Source organism: Ochotona curzoniae, unplaced genomic scaffold (genome assembly GCF_017591425.1).
Source record: "Ochotona curzoniae isolate NIBS_2020 unplaced genomic scaffold, NIBS_Ocur_1.0 contig_1274, whole genome shotgun sequence".
NCBI lineage: Eukaryota > Metazoa > Chordata > Mammalia > Lagomorpha > Ochotonidae > Ochotona > Ochotona curzoniae.
This window is the reverse complement of record NW_024465023.1, coordinates 11329541-11349187: the sequence shown is the minus strand read 5'-3', so window position 1 is coordinate 11349187 and position 19647 is coordinate 11329541. Positions and strand designations below refer to the sequence as shown.

At 39.9% G+C, this 19647-nt stretch overlaps 1 protein-coding gene across 1 annotated transcript in view; it reads right to left on the bottom strand.

Annotated features, from left to right (window-relative positions):
- The window catches only part of EFHC2 (EF-hand domain containing 2), a 155525-nt gene that overhangs the window by 95304 nt on the left and 40574 nt on the right, over positions 1-19647 (bottom strand). The window contains exon 6 of the mRNA XM_041002940.1: positions 9290-9440. Within this exon, the coding sequence (XP_040858874.1) occupies positions 9290-9440 (151 nt within the window). The remainder of the gene's footprint in view (positions 1-9289; positions 9441-19647) is intronic.

The window sequence follows — 19647 nt, the reverse complement described above, 5'->3', positions numbered from 1 at the left end:
TAACGATTTCTCCCAGGAACCTGTGTTTTTCAGACCCTTACACTGCTCCTTATTTGAGTCCCTACACTTCTTCCACTAGATGCTTCTCGGAAAGGGTCCTATGAACTTTGTGATAACATGAATCTTGACCATCTAAGAGATTAGAAAGGGAGGTCTATCCTCTCTTTAGTGAGAAAACATTGCTAAATATTCTCCAATGTCACAACTGCCATGTTAGCCAGAAAGCCAATATAAGCCATCTGAAATGTGCAGCTACATGTGACAACTTTCAATTGCATCTTTGTGGAATCTTTCAACTATGTCCTTTGGGGATTGAAACTTATACTGATTGGAATTTGTGTGTTATAGTCTTCCTTGATGAGTGGCACCAATTCTACCAGCAGGAGCATATTTTGAAATATCAAAGAAATGGGCAAGATGCCATGTCTTTGGCACACACTGAAGAGTGGCCAAGGTCATCAAGGTAGACAAATAAACCTAATGTGACAAAATGGAAAAACAACAAAGGCATCGCAACTGCCCTCTTAAAGTTCCAGATGTTATCTTTTTCACTGTTCCACATAAACAGCTAGGATACATGTCTATATATTGGGTACCCGTTTGCAAGCTTTTCCTCCATTTTCATATTTCACATTTCTCTTCCTTTTTAAAAGCCCTTCCAGCTGATGTACAAGCTTTAACTTTCTAAAAGTTCCCTGCAGTTTGGATCTAAGAGGCCACATATCCATTTATGTTTAATGTGTTTTCATGTCATTCAGTTAGATTTGCCTAAGATCTTTACTTATATTACTAAGTTTAGTTTTATGGGGAATTAGCCTTCCAGAATTTTGACTCTAATGTCTTACTTCATTTAATTGTAAGTATGCTTGTTTGGAAACAAGGCTGCACATGTAGGGTACAAGTCAAGTCCAAATGCATGTTATTTCTGACGTAACTTAATAATATACAACTAGAATTGCCCCTTGCTATTATATCTGCTAAATCTGTATCATAAAAATAGTAAGAGCTTTTATCATGATTAGATATGATAGAACCATCCTTTCCTTCTCTTCTGCTCATTCTATTTCTCCACAAAAATGACTATTCCAGTTTCATTTTTCTAAAATGTCACCTATGGCATGCTGTTTTCAAAAGATTTTTATATGAATATATAGATACAAATATAGATAACTCTCCCTTGTAGGATAAGAATAAAGATCTGAAACTCTGACCAAACTAAGAAACAATAACCTTAGGCATCTCCCTCTTGGTAATTAAACAAAGACTGAAATGAGAGCTGGTAGGCGCCTTCATCTTTTCTTGCAGTGCCAGCTTCCTAACTGGTTTTCCTCACACAGTTTATGACATGCTCCAAAATATTTGCTATGCTTTGGATATGGTTTGAGAATCCCACAAATCTTCACATGTTGACATTAAACCCTGCAATGTAAGGCACTGAGAGGGTAGAAACAGAACCCAACCCTGCTGTTTAGAGGTGAAACCGATGGAAAAATGGTTAGGATTAGATAAGATCCCAAATGGCTCTATAAGAGGGAGAGGTCAGACAACACGTAAGGTCACTTCTCTTGTCATCTGATTTCAATGCCTACAATTTCTGCCAGCAAGAAGACAGTCACCAGATGAGGCCTCCAGACCTGTAATTCCAGAATGAGTCAGAATAAATTTCTTTCATTAGAATTTTTTATTTGCAATACAGAAGAGAGCGCTCATCTGCTGACTTAGTCCTTAAATGCCCAAGAGCTAGAATATCAACCCGTATGGGGGGGCCACTACAATCTGCTTCATCCCAGGCTGCATATTAGCAAGAACCTGGAATCAGCAACAAAGTCAGGAGTTGGACTCACACTCCAATCAACATGGGATGCAGACATCCCAAATGATGTTTTAACCACCACAAACACCTACTATTTATCCTACTATGTACCTTTTAACTCCTGCTTTTTTCTTCCATCACTACTTTTGTAAACCCGGAGGTACAACTCAAATTCCATCTTATCTAATGAATACCAACTTTCCTTTCTCTGAACCCTCAAGTACCTGGCATCACCTAGGATGCATGAACAGTATTACAGACACTGCCTAGCATTTTCACTTTGCTTTTTAAAGATTTATTTATTTGAAAAGCAGAGTTAAAGAAACAGGGAGAGCTCTTCTATCTACTGGTTCACTTCCCAAAGGACTGTAACCAAGCCGAAGTCAGGAACCTGGAAACTCTATTGAGGTCTCCCATGTAGGTGTCAGAACCCAAAATAGTTGGGCCATCCTCTGCCACTTGCTTTACATGTTAGGCAGGGATCTTATGAAAGCACAGTAGCCATGATTCAAACTGGCACTCTGATGTGGGATGCCCAGCAGCTTAAGTTGTTCCACTACAATGCAGATCCCTTTTTGTTTTTCACTCATCCCATCTTTCCCTCCTTCTTTTAATCCTCCCTTTCTCTGTCCCACAAATATTTATTGAGTAGCAACCATACACCAAGTAACTATCCTCACAGACTAGTGATTCACCTCAACACTTCAATTTTACACTGTTCCATTCAGTGACAGTTCTTTCCCAAATGTTCAACCTCTAGGGTTACCAGATTTAGCAAACAGAAATACTGAATGCCCAGTTAAATCTGAGTTCCAGATAAACAATAAAATTTTAATATGAGTATTTCTTATGTAATATTTGGGACATAATTATACAAACAACTTCTTTGTTGGTTATCTGAAATTCAAATCCAAGTGGACATCTTCTATATTTTCTGGAAATCATATTCCACCTCTATTTCATGGGATATAGTACTCACTTTGAGTATATAACCAATATAAATGAATAGGACATGAATGAGTGACTTCTATATTGTGATTACATTTGTTTGACTCAGGCAGAATTATCTTAGAGTATAGAAAAAAATAAGAAATACTATCCTACCGAGAGGCCAAAACAAATCATTAGAATAAATCAGTGTTTTTGATCAGGGATGTGCTAAGAACCACATGGAAGCCAGTTCTTGAACCCAGGCCTACTGAGTCAAAAAAATAAAAAATAAAAATTTTAAGACAGGCAAGGAGATTCCAGCGAGCAATGCTGAGAAGAGATGATACTAGAACATCAAAGTACATTTCTAACCAGTATCTCTGTTTTTTTTTTAAAAATGGATTCGTTTGGACTTAGTAGTTGGACTTGATCAATAATTCTTCTGTTAGACAATCAGTAGTAAATGTAATGGGTTAACTTTTGACATTCCTGTCTTGATGTAACATTACTTTAACTTCATTCTACCAAAAAAGCAACAGATTCTATAAATATGACATCTACAACCCAAAAGACAATGATTTCCTGGCAAAAAATGAAAGCAAGCCTTGAACCGCGACAGAGACTTGCTTTACTCACAACAAAACTTATTTGCCATCAAGAATTCATAGATATTATAAATAAGTTGTTCTTATAGAAGCTGCATATAACTGAGTGCTTGTTTTGGTATCATGCTAAAGGATGCCTGTTCTGTTTCATTAATTTTACTCTCCTCCATATTAAAAAAAAATTACATCATGGTGGAGGCAACTAAAAGGGGGAGAGACTATTTCATTCAGTTGCACTAATTTCTTAATGTCCAATTCCATAAAAATGCAAAAGCAAACAACCTCCCAGTTTATTGGAAAAATATCAAAAGTATATAGAAGAGGCATCAACACCATTAGTACACAGCATCTACATTTGACTCCTAGTCTCTTACCAAGACCCTGAAAATCATTCAAGACACAGCTGAAAAGAAAACGATCTGCCCTGTCCCACTGAGGGTGCAACCACTGGCTCAATCGACTTGCTTTTTTCCTCCTCATCACTTAATTGGGGAAAGCTTGAAGCTAGCATTTAAATGATTTTTTCTAACTATCTCTGATGCAAACATTCCTTAATCATCATCATCATATTAAATATTTCAAGAGAGATAGCAGCTTCTCTCTAAACAAAACCTCATGACGGAGCGGTTATTGGTGTTGGCTTTCTGCGGGATTTGCTACAGCTGTCCAGGTTTCTCCACGCAAACAACTCAATTTTGCACGATTACTAGGGATTCTGTAGACAAGCCTGGAACTGTGTCTGGAAATATCCTGATCAGGATGAGCCAATGGGAAATTTGGCAATTTTCCTAAGACTTTACAACTGCCTTTCACTAGTTCTTTTTCTCCTGAGTTTTTATGAATAGTATTACTTCTTCCTTTACTAGAAATGGTTTTCAGATATGTCACTTATGATTATATCTTCCACGTGCTTTTGTCAAACTTGAAATCAAAACACAGAGAATTACAGCTTTATTAAGAACCTTTACCAGATATAGATAGAGCTTGCAATTTATATTTCTTCTTAGATGGTTTATAAAACTAAGATGCCCAGAGAGCTACAGGAATATGAGCTTTCACTTTAAGAAGTAGTAATAACAAAAACATAATCCCAGCCACTTATATATGTTCTGGATGTTTTGTTACCTGCAGTCCATCATTTGGACAAGTGCAGTATCATGGTGGGGAAAGTCATCAGAAAGTAAGTAAAGCCTGGGCATATGTTTGCCACAGCAGATAAGACATTGCATGGAATGCCTATATCCCATATTGTAGTGTGCCTTGGTTCAAGTCTCAGCGTCACTTCCCATTCCATCTTCCTGCCAATGTGCACCTTGGGAGATAGCAGGTGGCGCCCCAAGTAGATATGTCCTTGCCACCAATGTTAGAGACCTAGACTGAGTTTCAGGCTCCTGGCTTTGGACTGCCTCAGTCATGGCTGCTACAGGCATTTGGGGTGCAAACCAATACATACATTCATTCTCCCTGTCTGTCTCTCTGTCTCTCTGTCTCTCTCTCTCTCTCCCTCTTTCCCTGTCTCTCTCTCTCTCTCGCGCACGCTCTCACTCTGTGTGTTTCTGCTTGCTGCATGCCTTTTCAAGTGAAATGAAAGCTGAAGGATAAAAAAAAGTAAAGCAGCTAAGTGAAAACCTATAGAAAAATTATTTTTGCTGAACAAATGTTGTCACTTTCCTAATCAAACACTTAAGTAAATAAAACAGAAGTTTGTAAAAATCAAAACTTAAAAATTTCCTCTTCATGCTCACAAATAACTTTTGAGTTCCTAACTCTTTCTTGCTTTGGACACTGCCTTACCTATGAGGCTGAGGAATGTTTTCTTTTCACAGAACAAAATATTAGGAAGTTTGTAAAAACCTTTTTTTCAAATGTGCACCCTGGAAAGCAGCAGATGATGACTCAAGGTATTTCCCCCAAAGATTTCCCATTAGTCCCTAAATCTCCAAACAAAATGAATAAAATCTCCAAATAAAATGCAGTGGAGAGTCAGAAGATAAAGAATAATGGATCAGTTCATGTCATTTTCTCAAACCAACCCACTCTCTCCCTCCACTAGGAAAATCAAACAGAAACACTGAGTCAAGCCCTCTTGTTTCCACCAATACAGCCTGACTCTGGTCACAAGCTAGATCATTGTGATTCTTATTTCACACTCCTAGTCTGACCTTTGTCATTAAAATATATTCCTAGATGCCACCTGCCTGGTAAATATTCCCATACAGATGTTCCAAAACCCCTGAAAAGGCTTCATATTTGTAAATCCACATCCTGCTTCTTTTGCATTGCTCCTGGGCACTATAAGACAGCATCCTCTCAACCACAGATTTCTGAAGCAATTGACTAGAGTATGAAAATGAAGCAAATTACCTTCCCAATCCTATATCCTTTCCTGTAAAACCTAACAATGACAGAACCTATTTTACATTATTGTTGGAGAATTAAATGAGATAATGTTAACATTTTATCATTAGACACTCCTCTGTTTCAGTATGTTTAATTTCTTGCAGAAGCCTATTAATTCTACCAACCAAGTAGCTATCAAACATTTCCTCTATTTTCTTTTACCACCATGATTGTTCTGGTTTGGACACTCAACATTTCTAGCCTGAACAACTACAAAACTTGTGGACTAGGCACTTTGTCCTTTTTTACCTAATCTGTTGGCATTAAAGCTCCATGAGACAGGAGTATAGTGGATCTTACACCTTTGCCCATTTCTCCCAAATGCAGCAAAGTGCCTGGCACAAAGCATGCATTCAGCAAATACATTTTGGCAATGCTGACTGGCTGCCAATTCATGATTTCAAGTACCAGACACAATAAAGCCACACTGTAAAGAAAAATCTCAATTTCATGAGCACTACAGGAAGTCCTTTGCACACTGAATAAGGTTGCATGACAACCTCATTCTCAAATGTCACTGGTCCTCAAATTCCTGTTTCTTCCCCCTTGAATTCATTGTGGTATATCCACATGGAGGCATTTGGCCTAGATAAGCAGTTAGTAAGAAAAAGTTTATTCAACATATATAGAATTAATAAGATGTGTTAATTGTAAGAAGGTAGTAGGCAGGGTATATGTATGTTTAACAGAAAGAAATGGATGGGAAAACCAACAGATAACTAATTTTCAGTATGTATTAAATATACATGAAGCACCTGGGACCTAAATATTCATGATACACTAAATATACAAGAGGCACTAAATATTCATGAATAGTCGATATTCATGAAGCCTTCATTTGGCCACTCATTCATTGGTGACACCCATTCTGGTCCCATGTGTCCTCTGTGCAAGAAACACAAAGCCCATGACTATTCAGCAGGCTTGTTGGCAAGCTACAAGTGTGGCCAGGGGTACTTGTCCCGGCATTTGTGATACACCAATTGCATGCCTTTATCTGGAGGCCCCTTCTGTCTGTGGTTCTCCTTGCTTGAATTTCCATTCTGGTCTCCAAATCACAATATTAGTAGGTAAGGCTGGTAAAGCAAAAAGAGACAGCATCATTGCCTACCTCAGGATTGAGGCAGTTTGGTCTTTCCACCCCCTCTGAAATAGGTCCAAAGAGTATAAACCTACCACAACTATTTTGCTTTGTATCTCTCCTTGTATTTCACATTATTTTAATGTATGATATGACTTCATGCATTTTAATTTAGTCCATGAGCCTTCTGTTCTGTGGCCTCTGGGAAAGTCTGCATATATGCTTCTTAGAGACCACGATCACATCAAAATAACATCCTATGTAACATTGGCCATTGCACAGAGAACAAATTATAGGAGGAGCAGGAACCTAAGCAGGATACAACATTAAGTAGCTATTTCATTCCTCTACTCAAGAGATGAGGGTGGCTTGGGTCGAGATGGTAATAAAAAACGACATGGACAGATCCAGGTTATATTTTGCTAGAAGAATCAAGAACAGTTATGGTAGGTATGAGTAAATGAAGACAGTAAAGTGAATGAAGGATATAGTCAGAGAAAGAATTTAGCCTGAGATACTAGAAGTTCAGTACTCTAAAAGACATCAACAGTACACCCAAGAATTATGGATGCTCCCACCTGAACAGAATTTTTGAAGCATGTACCACTGTGACCCTGGGTTGATACTGGGTGGCCCTTCCCCATCCTCGGGTACTGGGATGGTGGGAAGGCCAGATATGGCCTATCCCCCTATCTCCTCCCTCCTCCAGAAATGGGAAGAAGAAACAGAAAGCTTAGAAACAATGATCACACCCATTTCTCCCTAACCCTAGATCTTTCCCTCTCTGATTATGTAAACACCATCTAATTTTTTTTTAAATTATGGATGCTCATAGAATAAAGGACTTTGAAGGGTCATTTACAACAATTGCTCCATTCCCCTACTATATCTGTACCAAACTGTCAGTGAAAAACAATGCTTTACATTCTCCCAGGGTCATCCATCTAAAAAATCTGTTTCTCTTCTACTCACATACAAGATCAATTCCTTTCTGCAATCCTATCCAAAGCCACCTACTACAATTCCTGCTAGCTCTCTGTGAGAAAATTTCATCTTCCAACTGATCTGCATTCTGATTCTTAAGTCCCATCTTATGGATACAGAAAACAAAGGCACCCTCTGGCTCTAACTAGTCCCCTTAAGCCCCTGCCAATATTTATCAGGCATACTTGAGTCTTTATGGTACAAATATCCCTTTTCATTATCCTGTCTTGAACATGACAAAATTTCAGTCTTTTCTCCACCATTGTTGCTGTCTCCTGAAGGCATCCAGAATTCAGCATTGCCCAGAAGGAAGGACCCACAACACAAGCAGAAGAAACAGGGCCAGCTCCCTTGATCTCTGCCATACTCTATTAAGTAACAGCTTTGCATTCACTTTTCTGTAGTACATCACAGTTAACTTTTATCTGGGGCTAAAGTGGAAGATGGGGGAAGGTGACTGGGATCTACAGTGTGAAAGAACAAGGAGCCTCTACTGAGGCTTACCCGCGTCTGTTGCCAGCATGTGTGAGGACGTGGTAGTGGAAACCAGTCTTAGTAAATGAAAAAAAGAGGAGCAGACACCAACTAGATGCAGCAGTGGAAAATAGTTTTCTCTCCTAACAGTGTTGCAAAAGAACTAATGTGGAAACAGCAAAGAGACCAAAGATTTCAAGCAAACACGTGTTTCTTTGAAATGTATACACACCTAAGAGTTTACTTACACAAGCATACTTCAAAAACTTCACGGAAAAGGAAGTTAAAACATATTCAACTTGGTACCAAAAATTCTGAAATAGATGCATAACAAGGGGTCTTCAAAAAGCCCATGAAAATGTATATTATGGAAAGACTATGAAATTCTTCAAAAAAAACTTTGGGTACCAAAATAAACTTATTTTTTAATTCTATTGTTCAACAAATTTTTAAATTGTGACAGGCAGAGAAACAGACAGATGGATAGACAGAAACAAAAATCTCCTATCTGCTAGTTCACTCACCAAATGTCCACAATGGGTGGTCCTGGGCTGGAGCCAGGAACTGAAAAATCAGTTTATGTCTCCAGTTGTGGGCAAACAGAAACCCAACTTTTGGGACCCTTATCACTGCCTTACAGGGTCTAGATCAGCAACCAGCTAGAATCAGGAGTCAGAGTCAGGAATCAAACCCAGGCACTCTGATATGGATGTCATAACCATAAAACTAAATGCCCATACCCACCACAAACTTTTTCGGTATCCCCATACGACAGCAGTACCCGAAAAGACATAGTATGCCACACAGGAGTGAGAGCAATTGCCAAGGCTGAGAGGAGGAGGGATAACAAGAAGATAAGTCACCACCAGTAACTGCATGCTAACAGCACTGACAATAAATCGGATACCTGAGCAGTAGCACTGGTCTTTTATGAAGCTAGAAAGGATATATAAAAGCAAGAGTTCAATGCGAAATAACCATAATTCTGATTTAAATAAATACCTTGAAGCATTCCACTATTTTTCACTTTTGGTTCATTGACTTGGATTGTGTCATCTTCAGGGTAGAAGTAGATTTTAAAGTATCTTATTATGTACTTTTCATGGCTTCTATCAACCACTTCATTTTCCCAGTAGGCATCAAAACATAATACCTGTTAAAAATCATAATTAGGAACTAAGAAATGAAACAGGAATTCAGCAAACTTAAAATCAATACAGCTCTTCTGTGTATATTTTTTGTTAAAGCAAGGAGTTGCGGGAAAGCACTAAGAGAATGAATATACAATTAAGGTTACAGTACATAAAGATTATCTTATACTTTCATCACCATCTGGTTAGAACAAGGAAATGATATTCAGGCAATAAATCCATCATTCAGCTGTACCATAAACAGAATCAGAGTCTGTCTCAGGATTTTCATAGTGGGATTGTAAATGCATGTGTTATAGAGAAAATATTCTTTCTCATATAAAGAATGTAAATTTTTTCATTTTTTCCATTAAAAATAACACAAACTACTTTGGTTTGGGGATAAAATTATCCTGACTCTTGGTCCTCCTAATAGCTTAAATTGATGCAATTAAAACAGGCAGAGCTGAAATTCTTTCAGTGCATGGAGACCCTGCCCACACATCTTCAAGGACCATGAAGAGCAAAGCTCAATGTAAGACTCTGGCTCAGGCTACACTTCATGTATGTGGAGGGGGACTATAAAATTGGGTAAGACAGGTGAGTTCTAAAAAAGTTCTGGTTAAAAAAAAAAATCACAAGAGAGTAAAAAAAAAAAGTCATTGAAAATTCCTTCATCATTTTGGGAAATTCTTCCTCTCAGAGTAAGACACAGCACATTTTTTCTCCCACGTTGAAGCAGATGACAACCTGCCTCCTCAAATGAAGAATAGTTATAATTACTTTATACTTATGTACCATGTTATAGAAGTTTATCTTCAATCAATGCAGTCAATCACTCCGCTGACAAAATGAAGAGACATTGTAACTGAAGGCAACTGTGGGAAGAGTAGATTTGGGCTACCATTTCAAATTTGACCTGGGGACACAGGCTCACTGAGACACCCATTAAAATATTCCCCTTCCCTCTCAATTCTGCTAAGGTTTTACTTTCTTGCATTGTATTTAAAAGTTTACTTATTTGTTCGAAGGGAAGAGATGAGAGAGACAGGGAGAATTTTTCATTTGCTGGTTCATGTTCCAAATTGCCACAACAGCCAACCCTGGGCCAGGCTGAACCCAGGATTCAGGAATTTCACTTCGGTCTTCCACACAGGAGGGAGGTTCTCAAGCACTTCAACCAGTAGAAAGAAGATATCACTGTCACTTCTCTCTCTCTCTCTCTTTCTTTCTTTCTCCCTCCCTAGCTCCCTCCCTTCCTACTCTGTCTTTCAGATAAAAATTTGATTTAAGAAAATTTAAGGGCCTGGCATGGTAGGATAGCAACTAAAGTCTTCACCTTGAATGCGCCAGGATCCCATATGGGGGCCAATTCTAATCCCAGCAGCTCACCTTTCCATCCAGCTCCCTGCTTGTAGCCTGGGAAAGCAGTCCAAGATGGCCCAAAGCCTTGGGACCCTGCACCCACGTGGAAGACCTATAAGAGCTCCTGGCTCCTGGCTTCAGATTGACACAACTCTGGTCATTGTGGTCACTTGAGGAGTGAATCATTGGATGGAAGATGTTCCTCTCTGTCTCTCCTCCTCTCTGTATATCTGACTTTGTAATAAAAACAAACAAATCTTTAAAAAAAAATTAAAAGATTTTGAATTACATTAGATTCCTTAAAATGGTGGGTTTTATGTTAATTACATATCTTTTTTTTTTTAAGTAGAGATAAAGATGTTGGCATGCTTAAAAGGACAGAGAGCTGGAACTTCACTGAGCTTTTACTCTAAGAAGTATACAATCTGAGATCTTCCATTTTCTCTTTATAATCAGAAGAAAATATGGAGAGAATATTTATAGCTGTCATCTACTCTTACTGTGTTGAATGCTACTGGTAGAAATTCATAGATGGTTCAAATGGCATAGGTTAGTTGATAACAACTGTCACATACAAAGGAACTTTGAAAATTTCTTGGAAGGATCAGCATTTAGCCCATGGATTTAAGACACCAGTTAAGATACCCACATGTCATATCAGAATATCTGGGTTTCATACCCAGATCTGGGTCCTGACTCCAGCTTCCTGCTAATGCAAACCCTGGAAGGCCGCCATACATACAGGAGAGCTGAACTGAAATCCTGGCTCTTGGCTTTGGCCTGTGCCAGACCAGGCTATTGGCAACACTGGAGAGGAAACCAGTGGAATGGAAGTTCCCAACCTCTCCCCACCATCTGCCTTCCAAACAAACATATTTTTAAGTTTCTGAATCAGTTTATTAGGATAAAACTCAAAATACTTTACACCAAAATAAATTTATTTTACCTCCATTTGCCACAAACTTATTGAGGCAGCCTTATATGAAATCATTAAGTACTTATCAATTAAATGAACCATTAAAAAAGAAAACATACTAAGTAGAAAAAGAAAAACAAAAAAAGGATTTCAGAATGGGCTTTTATATGTCTACAAGAATGATAAACTATTTCATGTTCTGGTCCCATGAGATCACAGGGCTCAATTCCAGCATGAAAGATATAAGGCATGTTAGATAGAAAGACAGAGAAGGAAAAAAGAGAAAGTCATATAGCAAAATAGAATGTGAGAGAAGAGACATCAAATAGAATAGAAGTGATCTTACAAAGATAAATCTCTGCAATGAAACTTGATGTATCAGAAAATCTAGAAAAAAAATGAATCTAAAGTAAGAACTGTTACAAATGAAAATTTATAGAAATGCAATTATGGTACAAGATTTTGTGATCGTTATAAGACAAGCAGAGACTAGATAAATAAGGTCCTAGAGAATGTAACAGGCTGCATTTTTTTTTTTTGAAAACAATATAAATGTACTTGGTAGGGTTGTGATCTTCAGTTCCCCACAGGTCTCCCCAGTTCCTACAGCATTTACTACACAAGCTTACCTGCCTGATAGTAAAGGCATTGAGAGTCTTGATCCTAGACTAAAGGATATAAAATCTGAAACCAATTAGCTTTAAATAATGGGTACAGGAATTTTTTCGCTATAAAGAAAAAAATGTTAAAGGTTAATATTTCTGAATTTAGGATCTTACACTTAAAGCCAAAAGAAACTCAAAGCAGTCAGGAGTAAATTTTGATTGGCAAGCAATTATAACATGACATATGGTGCAGATTCAGCTTTGCAGGGAAGGAGTTAACTCTATTTTCATGCCAATTCAGTTATTTCCTTTGAGTTGCACCGCTCCAAACAGCTGGATTTTAACATTAATTTGGATTCCTAATTTTCTCCTAAAACGTTTTTTAAAATGATTGCCTGTACACCACTGACACAAAAATTTAATTATGTACAAATCATAAGGCAAAAGCCTAATTTCTCAGAACAAATCATACAATTTTTGAAGATGGGAGGCTGGTGAGACCAATGTATGACTCATAAAGACTATTACTCAGAAATCAAACATCTAAGTGTCAAAAATTCACAGCTGAATTTCTAGAGAAGCTGTTAAGAAAGGTACAAAGCCAGTAATGTTCAATGTGGCTTGACCTCTTATCACAATCTAAGTTTAAAATGTTTAGGCTGTATTTTGTGAAAAAGTCCACACTTAGATTGTGGATAGGAATATATTGATAAGGATAAATGCAAGCCCTTACAGATTAGTTAATAAACAACAAAAATATTAATATGCAAAATGATGTTGTTCATTTTTCCTGAAAAGAACTGTTATTAAATCATGGGTGTCTCTCTTCATTATGAAGTTTTACAATCAAAGAAACAGTGTTATACTAAATGCGTTACAGATTAATCATAGCTTGTATATACACCATGCTGATATATTTAAAGACTTACCATGTTAATTCACAAAACTCATACTAAACAGATATCATACAAGTTGTAGTCACTAACCACAAAAACTAAAGATGTATAATGTATAATGTATTTATAAACAAATACTGTCACTCCTAATATATAGCCAAAATAAAATTTAACACTACAAAACATACTATATAATAAAAATTTAAAGCCAAGAGTATCACTCCCAATATACAGCCAAACGTTCCCTTGGACCTCCTCTCTTTCCCGGAGACCTTCATGAGACACCTGCCCTGTCCTATACCCAGACAGAAAGAATGTTACACAGAGACATGGAATTAGGACAAACAGGTCTTGCTAAATTCCCTCTAACTTATTATCATTATGCCATACCCCCTCCCTTTTTTCCCAATCATATTTCTGTTGGAGTCTTCATTTCTAGAAACTTTCATTTGTATACTTTCCTCTTGGTATGGTATCTGCCTTTTGTTATGAGTTCTTGGCCACGAGCCATGAGATGGGTAAGGAAAAGATGGTACTTCCCCCTCCCCACATTTTTCCCAGGTAATTCTGAAATTAGCCAACATTTAGCATCAGTGAACAAAAAAAGCAAATTTGAGGGGCCAACAAGCAGCTAAAGCTGCCACCTGCCATGCCAGCATCCCATACAGGTGCTGTTTCATGTCCTGGCTATTCTAGTTCTGATTCAGCTTCCCGTTAATGGCTGGGGCAGGCAATAGAGGATGGTCCAAATATGTGGGCCTCTGCCACCCAGACTCAGATGGAGCTCCTGGCTCTTGGTTTCAACCTGGCCCAGCCCCAACCATTGCCACCATCGAGGGAATAAACCAGAAGGAAGATTTCTCTTTTTTAGTCTCTCTCTGTGATTGATTTTCAATAAAATATAAATCTTTTTTAAAATATAGAATTGTATTTATTTATTTATTTTTAAAAGTCAGACATACAGAGAGGAGGAGAGACAGAGGGATATCTTCCATCTGCTGATTCAGTCCCCAAGCGGCTGTAATGGTCGAAGCTGAGCTGATACACAGCCAGAAGCTTCTGCGGGGTCTCCCACATGAATGCAAGGTCCCAAGGCTTTGGGCCGTCCTCTACTTCTTTTCTAGGCCACAAGCACAGAGTTGGATGGGAAGCGGGGCCGCCAGGATTAGAACCAGTGCCCATATAGGATCCTGGTGCATTCAAGGCAAGGACTTAAGTTGCTAGGCTACCATGTCAGGCTCAAAAACAAATTTAAAAAATTAAAATGATTCAAGGAAAGAGCCAAGATGGCTGAATAGGGGAAAGATGCACTGATTCTGACCATAGGAAGATATTAGAAGGACAAGAAAAAACCTCATTGCCACGGGATAGTTGAAAAAGACTTTCGTAGTGGAAGATCTACAGACACAGTGATTCTATGAAGCAACAGGGACTGTACAACCATAAAGCAACTAGCAGAACAGCACTCGCAACATCTGTACTCAGTGGCTGATGGAGATGCTCAGAGTGAGGGGAGAGGAACCTGCTGCAGGCCATACTTCAATGGCTATATTGTCTGGAGAAACCCACAGTCCTCACTGACTTTGACTCTGGTAGGAAGGTCTGGCAGCAGGCAGGCTATACCCCTAACCCCGTGAAGCGTAGGCACACTGCTTTCTTCCTCTCCACTCACCAAGGAGTTTGGCAACCAGCAGGGAGGAAGCACCATCTTAATAAATCAAGTGGAGGCTGCAGTGCCCTGCACGCCACTGACACTTTATGCCAGAGGGATAAATCCATGGCTCTCACTGACTTTGAGTCTGGCTTAGACAGGTGGCAGAGGTAGGGTTCTCACAGGTCTATAAAGTAAGGGTACATTGTTCCTCCCCTCCCACCACATCCCTCTCTCTAATTTAAAAATAATAATTAAAAAGAAATCCAAAGATAATTTCTTAACAAGATTACAAAGCATCTGCTTTAAAACCAACAGCCAGTGGGGGACCAGTGCAGTAACCTAGTGGCTAAAGTTTTTGCCGACATGTGCCGGGATCCCATATGGGTGCCAGTTCATATCCCAGCTGAAGCTCCTGGCTCCTGGCTTCGGACTGGTTCAGTTTCAGCCACTGTGGCCACTTGGGGAAAGAACCAGCAGATGGCAGATCTTTCACTCTGTCTCCCCTTCTCTCTGACTTTCCAAGAAAAACAATTAAATCTTAAAAAAAAAAAAAAGCAGCCTAACTATCCAGCATTATGTTTGATTAATTATGTATCTAACATGATCAGAAACAGAACAATAACTGCTGCTGCCAGTAACACTATTTAGGATCATTTTTAGAAGTTCTAAACCATATAAAAATATGAAAATATGATCAAGAAACAAATCAAGGCTGTCATTATGGGAATATAACAACACAGGCCTTGGTCGAAAAATAAATTAAAAATAGATTTCGATATACCCACAACTAAATCAAAAATATTGTTTTGTATTAGAAAGAGGTAGCTAGAAAATATAGTGTGGTGATGCTGAGGTGACAATGCAGCATGCTGAACCACTGCTTGTGACACCAGCATCCCATATCAGGGATTGTTATTATTTCCATATTGTTATTATTACCATATAAACTCCAATTTGCAACCCAGCTGCTCCACTTCCAGTGCAACTCCCAGCTAATCCATTTGGGAAAGCAGTGGAAAGCAGCCCAAGTGCTTGAGCCCATGCACTCACAGGGAAGACCCTCATGGAGTTCCAGGCTGCTGGTTGAGACATGGACCAGCCAAAGCTACTGAGTTCATCAGGAAAGAGAACCAGTGAATGGAATTCATGCATCTCTCTTCCTCTCTCTCTCTTCTCCTTCATCTCTATCTCTCTAACTCTGCCTTTCAAATAAGCAAATAAATCTTTTTTTATAAATGATAATATAGTGCAGATAAAAGTCTGTTCACAATTGAATAAAAAATTACAATATACTTAAAATCTTAAATCTTTATGACTCAGATAAAAATCTGAAAATAATTCTTAGAGGATACAGGAGTAGATTAACAGCACAGGTGAAATATATTCTAAATAAGCAGACCAAAATTACATTTCATATGGATTTTTTTTAAAAATCTACATTTGGAAGGCAGAGCTACAGAGAGAGCAAGAGAGAGACAAATCTTGCATCCCCTGACTCACCCTTCCAAATGGACCACAACAGCTAGGTCTGCCACATGAAAGGCAGAGGTTCAAGTACTTGGGCCATCCTCAGCCACATTTCCAGGTTTATCAATACTTCTGGACAGAAGTGGAGTAGCCAGGACTCCAATCAGCACACTGCTACAAGATGCCAGCATGGTGGGCAATAGGAGTGACTTAATCAACTGTGACACAACATTGGCTCCACATGTGAGTATTTCATCAGTGTTTTGTAATTGCCTAAAAAAAACTCTAAATCCACCTGATAAAATAAACAAGTCTACCAATTAAAAGTAATTACACAGCTTAAGGGTAATGAAGGGGAAAACACGTTAGGGAGGGAGGATGGGTGGAGTGGGACAGATCATTAAGCTCCTAAATGTGTATTGCAGCACATGTGAAATTTGTCCATTTCATATAAATAAGCTTTTTAAAAAATTACATAACAAAAGCAAAAAGTACAGCACTGGAAAAATAGCTGTGTATATGCCCACCAAAAATAAACTATAACCCAAAATAAATACCAGATGGATTATCAGTTTATAATAAATCAACCCTTTTCAGTCTCAAAAAAAAGTAAGTGTATGAAAAGCTGAAGAGAATAACATTATCGTTTAACGAAAAAAGAAAAATTATGAAAGAACAATGTTTTGACTACAAACAACAAATTCAATATACTAAAATATAAACAATATACTAACAATTTAATAAATATGACACGCATTTGCTACTATCTCTAATTTTTAACATATCTTAAAAAGAGAAATGAGAAAAATGCAGAAACAAAATTCATGAGCTATAAAAATAAAAGGAAAATGCTTAAATTTAGAAATGATCAGATAAAGAAAACTGCAGTGAGGCATCAGGTTTGTTTACATGTTTCTCCCGTTAAATGGACCATTCATCACGGGTGAGATTGTAAATCCGCGTAATTGTTTTGGGGCAATGTTGTAGTACACTCTGAGGAACCATTTAAACTAAATACTAGCAAAGAAAAACCCTAGACGGAACAGTAGAATTGAAGAGAACGAAAGGCTTTGGCGAAGGCACTAGAACAATGTCTTTGAAAAACTTCGCGGCAATAAGAAAGCTACTTATCATACACAGCAATGCTTGCAGCAGTAAGGAAAATGCAGAAGACATGTGATAGCGTTAAGCAAAAGTAGCACGGGAATGAAAAGGGTTATATACCGCAGTTGTAACTGTTCTTTGAAGGCTATAAACTGCATTTTAAAAGAGAACTATGCTCTCTGAAAGAAAAAAAATAGGTAATGACTGCGGTAGAGGAGGAACAAATAACAATGAACACGGCAGCACAAACAGCAGCAGTTCGAATCGGGGCGACTAGAGGAAGAAAGGCAGTAGCAGCTGAGAATAAAGGACGGAAGTGGATGCGATTGGCTAGCTTGGAGGTGTTGGCATGATGGTGGGGAAGGTATAAGGGTGGAGACATGCTCTTCGGGGAGCAGAGGTTTCCGGCTTGGTAGGTGGGGAAACCCGGCAATGAAGTCTGGATGGGCTGCCTCAATCCAACAGTGTTGGGCCCTTCTGTGGCTTTTAGATCGACTTTGAGGATCAGGGCCCTAGCCTAGTAGTTCACCCCACAGGTAACAGACATGTTATCCCCAAAGCATCTCGTAGTCACCTCAAGGGTTTGAAAATGAACAAACGAGCTGTGTCAAACCGGAAGCATTTTGATATCGGGAAGTGCCTTAACAGAGAGTAGCCCCCCTCCCAAGTACGTAGTGCGGGCGTCACGTGTGCGAGGTGTGCGTGGCGTGCGAGGTGTGCGTGGCGTGCGCGGTGTGTGGAGTATAAAAGGCGTGACTGGCGGCAGCATAGCTGTGGCGATCCCGGAAGCACACGGAGGGCTCGGACACCGTACCGAGCTTTCCAGTGATTCCGAGATTGTTGTGGCTTTCTCAAAGCATTTTGTAATTGTAGACTTTTGATTCTATGAAAAATTAATAGCTAGAAAAAAAAACATCAGATAGAAAACTAATAGCTGAAAGAAGAAAAAGAGTACGCGTGGGCCCTCCGCGGCGCGAGCCGCAGAGCGGCTCCGGGCCTGGGCCCGCGTCGCGGTCTGTGGAGCCCGGTGAGGCCTCAGCCCGTGTCGCGGTCTGTGGGGCCCAGTGAGGCCTCGGCCCGCGTCGCGGTCTGTGGAGCCCGGTGAGGCCTCAGCCCGTGTCGCGGTCTGTGGGGCCCAGTGAGGCCTCGGCCCGCGTCGCGGTCTGTGGAGCCCGGTGAGGCCTCAGCCCGTGTCGCGGTCTGTGGAGCCCAGTGAGGCCTCGGCCGGCGTCGCGGTCTGTGGAGCCCGGTGCGGCCTCGGCCCGCGTCGCGGTCTGTGGAGCCCGGTGAGGCCTCGGCCCGTGTCGCGGTCTGTGGAGCCCGGTGCGGCCTCGGCCCGCGTTGTGCTCGGTAACACGGTGTGAGGCGCTGCGCACTTCTGAGAGAGCATCAGGTACCACAAGCGCGGCAGTCAGGTAAGAGCCCTTCCGGTGCACAGCTGCCCCAGAGCTAGCTTGGTGGTGGGCTTCGTAAGGGACCAGGCACCGCAAAGTGCTCATTTGGGGTGGCACACTGAGGTTCTCCCTGGGTTGATTTCTCCACGGAATCTCCTTCCTTCCTCCCATTCCTCAGTCTGAGGTGAGCGTAGGGCCACCTCCCATGGCTGCCCGCTTGGGGGCATTTCGGGTTCTTTTCCTTCCCGTGATTCCCTGTGCGCTCTGCCAGCTTGTTTTTTTTTTTTTTTCAGCCTATTCAGCCTATTTGTAAAAGAAATGGCTTCCCCAAATGACTTCAACAACCTAAAAGATAACTTAGCACATAGTTCAGATAACTCCATGAACTCTGAATTTGCAGCTGAGGAACAAAATAATACTGGTGCCCCAACCATTTTTCTGAAAAGCAGGGACAAACATAAAAAGTCAAGTTCTTCCGTGCATTATAAAAAGGCTCTCCATGGCATCCCGGAAAATCCAGAGCCACAAGAAATGGGTGCGATTGCCCCTAGTGTAAAACCAACCAGAAAATATGAATGTCCAGGCGGCAAAGAAAGATCAGCCAAGCAGGTCGCCTCTGTTCCTCAGAGAGGCAAAAGACCAGCCCTACCGACTAGTGGCTTCAGTGAGAAAAACTCAGTGATTACAGAAAGGCATGAAAAACCCAGGGAGCTGGCTACACGAAAGGACGCTGTTTCTGGGAAATGCTCTAAACCCCTGCGATTTGGGGATGACAGTGATTCGGATTCAGTAAAGCAAAAAGCTGTAAAAGAGGTGGTGTCTGGGTACC